The sequence below is a fragment of the Rhipicephalus microplus genome, unplaced genomic scaffold (genome assembly GCF_043290135.1).
Source record: "Rhipicephalus microplus isolate Deutch F79 unplaced genomic scaffold, USDA_Rmic scaffold_90, whole genome shotgun sequence".
Classification (NCBI taxonomy): Eukaryota; Metazoa; Arthropoda; class Arachnida; order Ixodida; family Ixodidae; genus Rhipicephalus; species Rhipicephalus microplus.
The window spans coordinates 565,787-579,971 of record NW_027464662.1 but is presented as its reverse complement, the minus strand read 5'-3'; the positions used below and the strand labels follow the sequence as shown (position 1 = coordinate 579,971).

General features: G+C 45.5%; 1 protein-coding gene across 1 annotated transcript in view; it reads left to right on the top strand.

Annotated features, from left to right (window-relative positions):
• The window catches only part of LOC119184197 (neprilysin-1-like), a 312,286-nt gene that overhangs the window by 128,644 nt on the left and 169,457 nt on the right, over positions 1–14,185 (top strand). The window contains exons 13-14 of the mRNA XM_075885224.1: positions 12,350–12,453; positions 12,515–12,573. Coding sequence (XP_075741339.1) covers positions 12,350–12,453; positions 12,515–12,573 — 163 coding nt within the window. The remainder of the gene's footprint in view (positions 1–12,349; positions 12,454–12,514; positions 12,574–14,185) is intronic.

Here is a 14,185-nt window from a genome sequence, read left to right as displayed (position 1 = left end):
TTGCTTTGGAGAAGTCCAAGAATGTGCAGTTCATGCGTGATGCTTCGTCAAGAATTAGGTGCAGTTTATGAGTGAATGACAGAAGTGAGTTTCGCATGAGTATGTTTTGCAAAAATAATTTTGTGCAAGCTTCTAAAATGACTTATCTTCTAAATTACTAGCTTATGATCTAAATATTACGTGCTCAAGCTATTTACAGCATGTACTGGTTAGTGAGATGGGTCTGTAGTTAAGAGGTGAGGTTTCGCTGCCTGATTTATGAAGCGGAACTACCTTCCCAATCGTCCAATCAGTTAGAAGGCTAGATGTGTCAAGAGATTGCTGAAATATCTTGGTTAGTATGATGTAACTGTAGCCAGAAGTACTCTTCCAAAATTTGGCACGAACAGAGTCGTCACGTGGAAATGAACAATTCTGTAATCAATTGATTAGTTTAGCGATACATAAATAAAGATGGGATGAATGAGCGGGAAATCAACATCTCACAAATCGGGTGAATGCACATTGGATGTCGGACAAAAAGTTTGAACAAAAGCGTCATTTAATGTGGAAGCACATAGATTGTTAGGTGTTCGATCGCCGTTATTGTCCTCAAGCGCAATAAAGGAATCTGGTACTGGTTTTATGCGGAGGCAAATCTTTTTGACGTTGTCCTGTAGCAGATACGGAAAAGTAGATGGCATAAAGTTAGTTTTAGTGTGTTTAAGCGCTTGCAAATAAGTCTCCGAGGCTAATAGGCGTGCCATCTGATGCCGGTTTGCGACGCTTTAGCCAAGTGATAGATACGCTTCTTCCTGTTAAATAAACGTTTAAGATTAGGTGTATACCAAGGCTCACTTGAATTAGTGGTGATGCTCCGTTTTGGAATGCATTTACTGGCCCCGCCTGCTCCGTGGATCTAGTGCCTAAGGTACTCGGCTGCTGATCCGCAGATTGCGGGATCAAATCCTGGCTGCAGTGGCTGCATTTCTGATGGAGGTGGAAATGCTGTAGGCCTGTGTACTCGGATTTGGCTGGATGTTAAAGAACCCCAGGTGGTCGAAATTTTCGGAACCGTCCACTACGGCGTGTCTCATAATCATATGGTAATTTTGGGACGTTAAGCCCCACATATCAATCAATCATTATTATGAATACATGAACATGAGGTGTCTTTCCGGATCGCAAGTAAGACGCCACCACCACATTTGGCTATGTGGTCACAGTGGTAGATAAAATAATGATGCACGTCATTAAGAAATCTCGGAATCGTGACGATGTGCCGAAAGCCACGTTTCTGTGAGAGAAGTAATGTGTGCTGAGCAGTTTTCTATGGCAGAAGACACAGAAGCATGTTTGTTCAATACACCTATAACATTGGAATACAGCACTGACACATGACGTAAATTTGAATGGCCACCACCCCGCGCGTGCCCCTAATGCGAGGTGCAGAGTAAGGCGCCATTGCCACGAATACCGCTGCTCCTCCGTGATACATCGCAAACGTCATCGCTAGAATCGTCATACAAGAAGTATTTATCATTCATTAATAGCTTGTTGTATCGAAGCTTAAAGTTCGGTTTTCCGGGCTGACTGTTTCCGAAATCCAACAGCTTCTTTCGCAAAACACGAGTGCCAGGTGAAAAGTCTTCGCTATTTGTAATATTTTTTTACCTCACCTCTCCGCACAGAAAAAAAAACATGTTCTCTAAATTTGAAGCTGTCAACTTTTCTACAATCTGTTGGTATTTGTTTACTGAGAACGCACCTAAAAGATGTGCGTAAGATGTGCGTATTTAATGGAATCAGTTGGGAACGACTCCGCCACTTCTGATATGGCTGATAACACTGTGGGTCTTGTTTGTCTCCAAGTCTCTTTTTCATCAGTGATACCACGAAATATGAGGTTATTGCGCCGAAACCAATCTTCCATTTCATCCAGATGAGATTGTATAAAATCGTTTCGAGCAGTTTGTTTTTCCAGCATTTCTCTTGCATTAGAAAAGTGTTCACTAAACTGGTCCGTAGTGGTGCACTTGTCATCAAGTTGGTTTAGCCTTGTGCATGTCACATATTTTCCTTTTCATGGATTTTTGCACGTTTTCGAGAGTTTCAGTGTCAGTAGCTAAATATGTCTGACATTTCAAACATTGCAGTGTGCGAGAATGCACGTCATTGAGCAATTGGAACACAATTTTCATTTGATCAGCTGGATTATCGGGGAGAGATTCAATATCCCATAGTGCTGGTGAGCGTTTCGGAGGCCCCGGATTTTTCGCAACATCCCCCGACAGTATTAGCAAAATATTAGCGCATATATATTAGTGAACAGTGTTAGAAACGTCTCGTGACCACAGGAATAGCAGTAAAAATCGATTGTCGCTTTTTAGCATATTGTCACGCAGCAAAGGACGACGCAGTTGTCTATAAGGAAAACAAGTTTATTGGAGCGAACTTGTGCTCCCCTAACAACTGAAAGAATACACAGACGGCAAAGCAGCGGTCGGCAAAACGACGTGCACGCTAGTGAGCGTCGGCGATCGAATGTCGCGGCATCGGCTGTGCGGGAATTTATATCCCTCGGCGCGAGGGTTTCTCGAATAGTCGAATTGTATCGAGAACGCTGTGATAGCGTTTGTTCAAAACGCTGTTTGTTCGGAACGCTCGAAACGCTGTTCGATAGCGTTTGTTCGAAACGCTGTGAAAACAGGGATAGCACAGGTCGGCGCAGCCAGGCCGAAAAAGAAAACACAAATAAACAAACCCAATGCATGGTTCGCGGCATTATAGTAAACTGGGGGTACATGTACCCCCAGTTCACTATGTGCACACCAGGATGACAAAAAACCGAAGTCGTTTAGGCATGCTACTATCACTGGTGCCTCGGCCAATAATCGGCAAAATGGGGCGCCGCACATTTAGGTCCGGTGCAAGGTATGATGCGTCCTTCGTTGTGCCCGACTGCCTACAGGCGAGTTGATCCAGGACAGGCGAGTCGAGGTGAGGATGGAAGCAGGTGTTGGCACACTTGAGATGACCGGTGGTAGAGGAATCAGCCATTGCGGTAAACCACCGCGCTGAACCATCGGGTGCAGCAGGCGGCAGTGGAGCGATTAACGCAAGTACAATTTACACGATGCAAAGCTAAGCCGTATGGTCATGCTGCTATTACTGGTGCTTCGACAACTAATCGGCGACATGGGGCGCAATACTTTTAAGTCTGGTGCAAATTATGATGCGGCCGTCGAAGCGCTCGACTGCCTACAGGCGAGTTGACTTAAGAGAGCCGAGTTGAGGTAAGGCTGGAAGCAGGTGTTGGCGCACTTGAGTTAACCGGTGGTAGACCATCTTCGAGTGCTATCCTAGCTCCATTGCGAAGTAAGTGAGTCCCGATCTTCGACCTGCGTTCCATTCTTTAGCCTTCGCAACGTGCTCTAATTGTTCTAACCAATCTTCCGCGTCTTTCTAGGCCTCTCTGTGAAAAGGCTCTAGTGTCAATGGAGCATTCACTACAATGTTATAGCTGGCGTAACACGAGTTGTCACGTCGGCGGCGTTTTCGGCCACAGCCGTTGAGACCCTGTGAGAATCCAACAAAGGTGAAAATTTGGGGGCCTCACCACGTGAACGATGACTGCAGTGGTGGTAAACTAAAGTGAGTTCACCGTCTTCAAGCCGCTGTGGCTCTGGGCTGCGTTACGTAGCTTGCAAAGGGCTTGGAATTATATCCCAGCTCCTCCACCAGTTTGCAACGCACAATTAAAGGTGTACTTTAATGAAAAAAGTGATTGGGGAGAAATTGTGCCCAAGCTTAAACGAACAGCTTAATGAAAGTTTGTGTGGCCGTTCCAGATGACAGTCTCCTCTCAATCCTTCACACCTTCTTCTTTTCTTTTTATTGCGATAGCACTTATATCAACATTCTCGGCTGGATTTTGCCATCGACGTCGACGTGGGCATTCCCGTCACTCACTCACTCACCGTACATGTATCATCATCATCATCATCATCATCATCATCATCATCATCAAAATCAGCCTAACTACAGCCACGGCAAAACAAAAGCATCAGCCGTGTTCCGTCAGTCAATTCGGTCCTGTGCTTGGTGCTGCCACTTTGTACCCGAAAACATCCTAATCTCATCTGCTCACCTAGCTTTCTGCCTCCCCCTAACTCGCTTGCCTTCACTACGAACCCAGTCAGTTAAGCTCAATCACCAGTGGTTGTCCTGCCTATGCGCTACATGCCCGCCTCATGTCAATTTCTTCTCCTTGATTTCAACTATGATATCTTTAACTCCGGTTTGTTCTCTGATCCGCTAAGCTCTCTTGTCTCTTGAAGTTGCACCTATCATTCTCCTTTACATCGCTCGCTGTGTCGTCCTCAATTTAAAAGGAACCCTACTTGTAAGCCTCCAGGTTTCTGCTTAGTAGGCAAGTACTGGCAAGATGCAGTTGTTATATACCTTCCTCTTGAGGAATAGTAGGAATCTACCAGTCATGATTTGAGAGTGCTTGCCGAATGTGCTTCACCCCATTTTTATTCTTCTAGTTACTTCAATTTCCTGGTTTGGCTCCGTGGTTATTACTTGTCCAAGTAGACGTAGTCTTCTACAACTTCAAGTGCACTATTGCCTATTTCGAAGCGTTGTTCGGTTCCGAGGTTGTTGTGCATTACTTTCGCTTTCTGCAGAAAAAAATTTAAGACCTACCTTTCTGCTCTTGTTTAATTCAGTAATCGTGATTTGCAATTTGTCGCCTGAGTTGCTCAGCAAGGCAAAGCCATCAGCAAAGCGCAAGTTACTAAGGTACTCTTCATTCTTAGTTATCCCTAACTTTTCCCATTCTAGGCAACTGTAAGACTCCTGTAAGCACGCGGTGAATAACATTAGGGAGATTTATCCCCTTAAGTTACACCTTTCTTGATTGGTATTTTGGGAGCACTATGTTGGTAGTTTATACTCTGTAACTTTCTTCCGGGATGTTTATGTATGCTTCGTCGACGCCCTGATGACAGTGTCTGCATGAATGATTATATTTCTACTGAATCAAATGCCTTTTCATCATCTATGAAGGCTATTTGTAGTGGTTGGGTGTATTCTCAGCATTTCTCTATTATCTGATTGATAGTATGAATGTGATCGATTGTTGAGTAGCCTGTTCGAATTCCTGTTTGTTCCTTTGGTTGATTAAATTTCAATGTTGTCTTAATTCTGTTAGCATTTACCTTTGTAAATAGCGTGAATACGATGGAGAGCAAGCTGATCGGACTGTAATTCTTCAAGTTTTTGTCATCTCTTTTCTTATGTATTAAGATGTTGTTAGCATTCTTTCAAAACTCTGGTACCCTCCCCGTCAAGAGACACTTCGTAAATAGCGTGGCCTGTTTTTAGAACACAATCTGTACTCCATCTTTCAGCATATGTGAGTTTACCTGATCCTCACTAGCAGCTTTTCTTCTTTACATTCACTTTAAGGCTTTTCTGACTCCTTCTGTCGTTTACTGGAGGGATGTCATCTGGGCTACTGCTAGTTCTTACATTAAGGTCGCGGTTTTCCCCGTTATTGTACAGATCTCTGTAAAACTCGTCCACTATTTTAACTATCTCAACCATATCCGTAGTTTCTTTGCCTTCCTTGTCCCTTGGCGCATACGTCTGCTTTTTGCCTATCCCAAGTTTTCTGTTCACCGCTTTGACGCTTCCTCTGTTCTTTAGAGCGTGTTCAATTATCTCCACGGTATACCTCCTTGCATCAGATACCTTAGCTTATTAATCAACTTCGAAAAATCTGCCAGTATTTTGGTCTCTAATGTTTGAGGCTTTCATGTTGTGACGCTTCTTAATGAGGTTCTTCGTGTCTTCAAACAGCTTGCCAGTGTCCTGCCTAACTACCGTACCTCGAGCTTCCACTGCACACTCCGTAATGATACGCGTCAGATTGTCATTCATTGCGTCAACGCTAAGGCTAGTTTTTCGATAATAGCCGAGTATCTGTTCTGAAGGGAGGCTCTGAATTCGTGTACTTTGCCTGTGAGTGCTAGCTCATTGATTGGCTGCTTGCGTATCAGTTTCTGTCGTTCCTTCATCAAGTCTATGTGAATTCAAGACCGTAACATTCTGTGGTTACTGTATCGTGCCTTGCTAAGCACTTCCACGTCCTGCACGATGCCTTGGTGCGTACTCAGTATATAGTCTATTTCGTTCTTTTTCTTACTTTCGCCATTAGAGCTCCTCCTTGTCCACTTACGAATCACTCGTTTTCAGCAGAAAGTATTCATGATCTGTATATTATTGCGTCTGTGAATTTTACTAATAACTTTTCTATAAAATTTCTAATACCGATGCCATAATTTCCTACTGCCTGGTCTCCAGCCTGCTTCTTCCCTACCTTCCCATTTAAGTCGCCCATCAGTTATTATACTGTGTGCTTACTTTGCTCATTGCTGATTCCATGTTTTCATAGACGCTTTCAACTAACGCGTCATCGTGGCTAGATGTAGGTGCGTAAGTCTGTACTACTTTCATTGTGCATCTCTTATTCAGTTTATTTACAATATCTACCACCCTTTCATTAATGCTATAGTATTCATCTGTTGTCTGCCGGTCACTTTGCTTCGTTCATCAAAGTATTCAACGAAACAAAAAACACTACAAAATAATGTCATTCTAAGGCCCGCTGGTACATGATTTTTTTATACACTAGAGGAGTGGTTCTCAAATGGGGGCCCGCGAAGCCATTTCTATGATCTGTGAAACCCTCACCCGCATTTTTCTTTAAGCGTGACTGTGCCACGTATTCGTGAACTGTGCAGAATGAAGTGATGTGGCACGTTTGTTTGATGTTTTTCGTAGCAATAAAAGACACTTGTTGCACGCTACAGTAGTGTTTTAACATATCTACGAACCCCCTTTACCCTTCCTCTACTCAGCTGCAAGCTCCCCCCCCCCCCCCCCCCCATCACTTCCATCAGTCCACAGGGTTCCCGACACATCCATGACTGAGAACCACTGAACGAGAGCCATAAATAAATTTTACATACCAGTACACGACGCGATTATGAGGCCCACCAGAGAGAAATCTGTAAATTTTGACGACCAGGTGTTTTTAAGGCGCAATCACATCGCACAGTCAATGGTCCTCTACCGTTTTCCCTCCATCGAAATGCGACCGCTGTGGCTGGTACTGCACCTTTCGTGCCACCAGCCGCCGATCTCCATAGCTGCTGTGCCATCGCGGCGGTATATCTACAGTGTCTTCACAGATGCATAGTCATCCATAAAAACGTAATAAAATTATAATAAAAAATAATGTAAGGCAGGGATCTATGGCAGTGGCATGTACCCTACAATCAGCATGTTCATGTTGCTTATGATGGGGATGAAAACAATCACACACTTGTGAAACGAAAATGTGCAAGTTTGATTACATGATAGGTACACAGTTGAAAATATTTTTTTATATATTAACTCAGTTGTTACTGCGACAAAACGCGTGTCAAGAGGCCAGTCAGGTTTTAGACTTAGCTTTTTAGTGAGTGTAACACGTGCTTAGCATTCATTTATTCATTTATTGATTTATTCAATCATATCAAATGTAATGGAATGGCTTGGCAGTTTAGAGGCGAGTGGAGTACATGTGTACATCAATAAGAAGAATACTAATGTTTCAGCGAACACTTTTAATAATATTCAAAGGCACTGCCGGATATTGTACAATTTTAGCTCGCGATGTAGTCTACGTGAAGAGGTAGAAGTGGAGCGAAGCACAAATTACTGCATTGCTTGCCTTGTGGGCTTATCGCGTGAAGCAACGTTACCTACCATCCTTAAAGAAATAAGCCATTTAAACACCATTTCAATCTTTGCGACATTTTCGCTACCATCGCAACCAACTCTATGACTGACGAAAATTACTCTTATTCCTTGCTATTTACGTTATGCCATATGCACGCCTTCAACGCTGACTCACAGTGTGCACACACTGGAGTGCAGACTTGTAGTTTTCTCCAGCTCTGCTAACGTAGAATGTACCGCTGCGCCCGCCAATGGGGGGCAGGGGAAGCGGGGGTTCAAACCCTTTCCAACTCCCAACTTGTAACGTAAGAAGGTAGCGATGGTTAGGAGTTAGTAGTAGAGGCAGAGAAGGAAGAAGATCAGAATGAAAAACATGGAGTATGAGCTGGGCCACGTCTGCCATTCATCGTAGCATCGCACGAGTCGACAGGATGAAGAACTGGCCACCACTCGTGAACCTCACATCATTCACGAAGCCACCTGCAGTACGCCTCAACTGAATATCGACCACAGAAGAGGTGATCTCAGGCGCATTCAGTTACCGGCACCATGACAGAACCATTGACTGACGTCGACATCCCCAAGTACACCGGATCAGCAGACGACGGACCCGTACAGGACTGGTTCAACCTATTCGAGCTCCACGCTGCCGCTGCATCCTGGTTGGAACGGGAGATGATCATCAACTTCACTGACTACATCTCCGGTGAGGCATTTAGGTTTTACCTCACCCACATCTTTGAAAATTACGAATCATGGCAAAAAATCAAAGAGGAGATGATTACCCATTTTAACGACTATGACCAAGACCTACTCATTGCCAACCATCTAGAGACAACCGCACACTATCGTCAATTCCTTAAGCAGTCCTCAATCATTCGAAAGCCCAGCGCGAATCGACAACTGCTTCAAGACGAAGTGGCACATGAGTTTACTTACAGAAGGCCATGCGTATATTGGGAAAAACCTAACCGTCAAGCGCGCATCCCTTCTGCGCGAAAGTCAGCATTTCCGAAGTCATCGCTTCAACATACGACACGAGACGTCGCTCACCCTACTGATGCCTTTCATGCTTCGTCTCGCATACATGGTCCGCCACCTGGTTTTCTACGACACAGCTCTTCAAAGGCTCCTAACGGTCACTATTCGTGTCATAAGGACGCATTGTTCATGGTAGACCAGCTGACACATGAGGAAAATGCCGAACAACGCCATGACGACTCAAAGAGTGAAAATCAGTCTCCACACATTGGATCAGCTTATTTTTCATCTAGCACAATTGGGCTACCTCGTGGTTTTCCGTCACTTGGCTCTTTCGTCGCTCACAACGCCCACTTCACATCTAGCCCGCTCACAATGATCGGGATAGAGCTGCGGAGCTCAGAGAATACTCAGCCAAGCTTTGAACCTACCATCCAGATCCAGGCGCAAGAACCACTCGCCGCGAACAGCGAAGAAGAAGCCCCTGATGATATATCTATCAACTCTGAAGCATTACTTTCATTACCCGAAATGCAACACAATGGCCTAGAGACTACTACCTGCCCACTCGACACCACATTCAATTGCCCAGAAAGTCAGTGTCATGGTGAAAAAGGACTGCAACCTCAGGTCTTTTCGCAGGAACATCATCAATGCCAGCAAGTCCAAGAACAACAGAGATTCCAAAGGCTATACGAACAAGGACGACGACGAATGGAATCATCTTCGGAAGAACACACGTGGTTTATGGAAAGCCGTTTACAAACGTGTCAACCAAACCAACGACATATTCAAGATTTCTTGCTCGAAACAAAGAAAGCATCGAATCCAGGATATTTTCCCAAGGGACGTCGAGTAAGCTTTCTCCAGTCGAGATCAAGACTCAGGCAACACGACATACAACGTCGAGAAAGGCGCCAAACCATACCCTGTATTCCGCAAGGACGCAGCAATCACCGCACCAGCCTCGGTCAACAAGCACGCAAACGGGTGGCGCCGCATGGGTTCCAATCAAGACAAATAGCACGACACCTGCGCAAATCATCTAGCCAATGCTTCAAGGCCAGCACACCACGTTCATTCATCGCAAGAATACCGGCTGTGTTTCCATCTGACTTCACGCTCAAAGCATGCTTATCTTGTCCAGAGCGCAACAGCCAGCCTCGCGCTCCAGAGCTGTACTTGATACCCCGGATTGCTGTCCTCTCCTGTGAAGCTATAGTGTGTTAACGGAAACTTCCTCGGACTTGGAATGATCTTCTCTTTTTGACAGTGTTCAGTTCTAAGCCGTGCATGTTCAGTTTTCATTTATGTTCGTCTGACGCGACTTCTTTCGGGGGGAGTCCCCTGTAACGTAAGAAGGTAGCAATGGTTAGGAGTTAGTAGTAGAGGCAGAGAAGGAAGAAGGTCAGAATAGAAAAAACATGGAGTATGAGCTGGGCCACTTCTGCCATTCATCGTAGCGTCACATATATACATGCACACATGCAAACGCAAGCACGAACATACATATAAGTACTCTATGATTCTCGCCGGCCTCGAAATGCTAGAGCCGCGGTTACGATCAAACTCGTTTCCATCGGATCGGCAGCCGAACACAGTAACCACTGACAGGAATTCTGTAAAAAAAAAATGAAAGAACAGAGGTAAAATATTTTTCTTGGGATTTGAACCCACGCCGCGACAAATTGAACGCCCGCGAACTACGTGCTTGGTCACTCGAACAACTTGGCCATTACACCTTTTTTTTTCTTTATTGCACTCGGCCATAACACCAGCTTGGTGCTAGGCGATAAAATTTGTCTTAACAAGATACAATGGTCCAAGACTCGTATCAGTGACACGACTGCGTTGTAGAAAACTGCATTTTGGAAAGCACTTTTCGCCTCGAATAAACATGATTGCAGGCTCAAACAAAATTGCAGGCTCTTCGTACTACTTAGATCTCCGAAACATGGGCAGATTTCCGCATAGTTTTTTCATAAGGCCTTGTTTTGTCCCGAAAAACAAGCTGGGATTTCGGTGGTTTCCATAGAGCCCCATTGTGTAAATTTGATTTGTTGTGGAAACAGAATTCGAAGCCCCGACTTTAACAATGCTGCATTTGTGAAGTGCAGTAGAGCTCCCAGAACGTGTCCCTTTCAGAACTTTTCCTCAATTTTTGCCTCTATGACCTTGTCCCATTGAAAACGCGCGAGCTTCTAGCCGTGGCCGCCAGCTCGCTGTATTCAAGTTGCTGTGGCTCTGGGTCAGTGTCCCTGATTGTTTGAGTCCAGGGAAGCTAGCAGCAAGATAGAATTTGAGGAGCGATTGAGAAAAATGGGAGAGGAGCGTTGGGCTAGGAAGTTTCCAGTTTCTTGTACATGAAGAACGTCCATACTAAATGGAGGAAACGAACACGAAAATTTTCAAGCAAAAATTAGACAACAGCAAAATATCAAGCCAAAGGGAAACATTGGTTGAACAGAAGGTGAAGGAAACAGAGGGGGACATGTGGAAGATGGGAATGCTTACAAAACCATCACTGGAGACCTACCGAACTTTTAAGCAGGAAATTGCAAGGAAAAAGATCTACGATAATTCTCGGGGTAGTTCTTTGCTCTTCGAGGCTAGAACGGGAGTATTTCGGACCAAGACGTACCGTGCAAAATACGAAGGCACAGACCCAGTATGTAGTGCGTGTGGAGAGGAGAAGGAAACAGCTAAACATTGTTCTGTAAATGGCTCCACCTTATAGTCAAAGATGATGGCACCGAATTTTTCAAAGCATTGGAGTTCAAGGACAGTGAAAGCAAAATAGACTTTAAACGGGTAGAAATAACTAGGAGGAGGCTAACTGATTGGTGGCTACAATCGAGGCGCGAATGAAATTCAATCCTTAAACACACAGTGATAGTACTTAACTCTATGGCTAGGTGGCCTGAGCCACCGCCTGTCTAAAGGGCACAGCTGGATCCATCCATCCATCCATCCATCCATCCATCCATCCATGCATCCATCCATCAATCCATCCATCCATCCATCCATCCATCCATCCATCCATCCATCCATCCATCCATCCATCCATCCATCCATCCATCCATTCATCCGTCCATCCATCCGTTCGTCCGTCCGTCCTTCCGCCCGCCTGCCCGTTCCTCCCTCCATCCATCCATCCATCCGTCCGTCCGTCCGTCCGTCCCTCCCTCCCTCCCCCCTCCCCCCATCCATCCATCCCTCCCTCCCTCCCTCCCTGAAAGCTGGTTATGGGGTATGTTGTGATTTCCCTTTATTCATCCCTCGTAGCAGAACAACAGCCATTATCATTATTGAGCCTCCTCACGAGCTGACGCTTGGCCTCGTGGCAGCGCTGGATCACCCTTGTCTTTTTCTTTCTTCCTGAGTTCAGTTAAAGCCCTACATCTGGCAAGACGTGTTCTTTGCTCTATGAGAGCTGCGCCGCCGCAGTAGGGCTCAGAGGTCCAACAGGGTAAGTTGTCTGAGTCGCACCGAGCCGAGTCACATGCGGCCTAGTCAAGCCCAACTGAGATGAAGCCTAGCACTGAGCCTTGCGATCCACCCTGTCCAACATGGTTGTTTCATTCTCGCGCTGCAGGAGCTGCACCCAGACTCGAGCTTTGGCACCAATGTGGTCGTACTTCTCTCAGCCAGGGCAGAACAGATGTGGATGCGTTTGGGAAAGTACAACCACATGGACCGGTGAGTTCGTGTTGCGCGCATCTGTGCATACAGCAAGAACGGCTTTTTATTTTGCCTGCAGGATACCGGTTCCACAATTGCGCACATCCATATCGTACGATGTATATCGGAATTCAATCGGTAAGTGTGCTCGTCATATCGTGCATAAAATTGCTTGCCAGTGTTTTAACGCGATAACTATCAGCAATTCGTTCTGTTGTTATCAGTTTTTTTGCTTTTAGGGCATATCCTTATCGTCCTCGAATTACTAGCATAGTTTCAAAATGAGACTTGCTCTTTCTACTCGCCCGCTGCATGCGGTGACAACAAACGCGTAACAAAACCTGTCTTCGTTTTATGCCACCTCACGCCGAGCCACCAGGTACTACGTTCTGTCGTTATTTGCGAGATGTCTTAACATTCGTGGTTTTCAAACTACGTTCGAGCGCTATTCTTCATGGCGAAGTAAGCGAGCCCCAGTCTGCGACCTGCCTCCAATCCGTTTAGCCTCCTCCGCGTTTTCTTAGGCATCTCCGTGAAAAGGCTCCAATGTTAGTGGAGAATTCCCAGCAATGTTATAGCTGGCGTAACAAGAGTTGTCATGTCGCTGGCGTTTTCAGTCACAGCCGTTGAAACCCTGCGAGAATCCGACAAAGGTTAAAATTCGGGGGCCTCACCACGCAAACGACGGCTGCAGCGCTGGTGAACTAGAGTGAGCTCGCTGTATTCAAGTCGCTGTGGCTCTGGGCTGCGTTACGTAGCTTCGCAAAAATTTGGAATTATATCCTGGCTCCCCCACCAGTTGCTAACGCGCAGTTAAAGGTACACTTTAATAAAAAAGTGATTGGGGCGAACTTGTGCCCAAGAAGCGAACAGCTCAATGAAAGTCTGTGGGCCGCTCCAGACGACAGTTTCTTCTCCACCCACTTTAGTTACTGACAGTACTAGTTTTTGACAGTACTGATTTGAACTACTGCAAGCCAACATTTTGGCTCAAGGAGCATGGGCTATTCGCGTACAATGCAAAGTAAAATACAGAAACAATGCAATCAATGAACTCAAGAAACAAAACGTACGAATAAAGCTAGCATGACAATCATTGAAAGATAGGGCCATCATTCATGTGGTAGGTACAAGTAGAAGCGGTAATAACAAAGAGTGCTACACTGTTAAGCATTGGATACTGCTAACAAAGTCATCGGAGCTGAATACACTATTTGGCAACGAATTCCAATCCGCGACCGTACTAGGAAAGAAACTGTATTTAAATGCTTTTGTGCGAGCCAATATTGGTGCTAACGAGTCTTCATGATTGTGCCATGTTGTTGCTCTACCGAGACGCTGAACTCTTTCGTTACTGCAAAAAATGGCTATTTTTGATGGGTCTCGGGAAAATAGTTTTTGTCAGCTTGAAAAGTATTCCAGCACTCGTACACTCAGTACGAGTTCACTTACTTGAATACCTCAGTTTCGCGGTGCTGTCGTGTATGAACCCCGAAGAGTCGGTGATCGCGGTCTTCGAATATGTAGCGGTTGCAGCACTCACGCCGGTGAGGTTGACGAGGAGAGAAGCCTGGACGGCGTTCCATGGCAGCTCGTATGTTGAAAGAGTGCGGCAACGGGAATGTAGGCCATGGGAAGCGTGAGTGGCATTCTCAAAGAACAGGAGCCGGTGCGGATCCCTGCCGTGAAATGGTGGCAGGGTGTCAATGAGGTCATGCCCTACAAAACCAGGGGAGGCCTGGACGCCGTC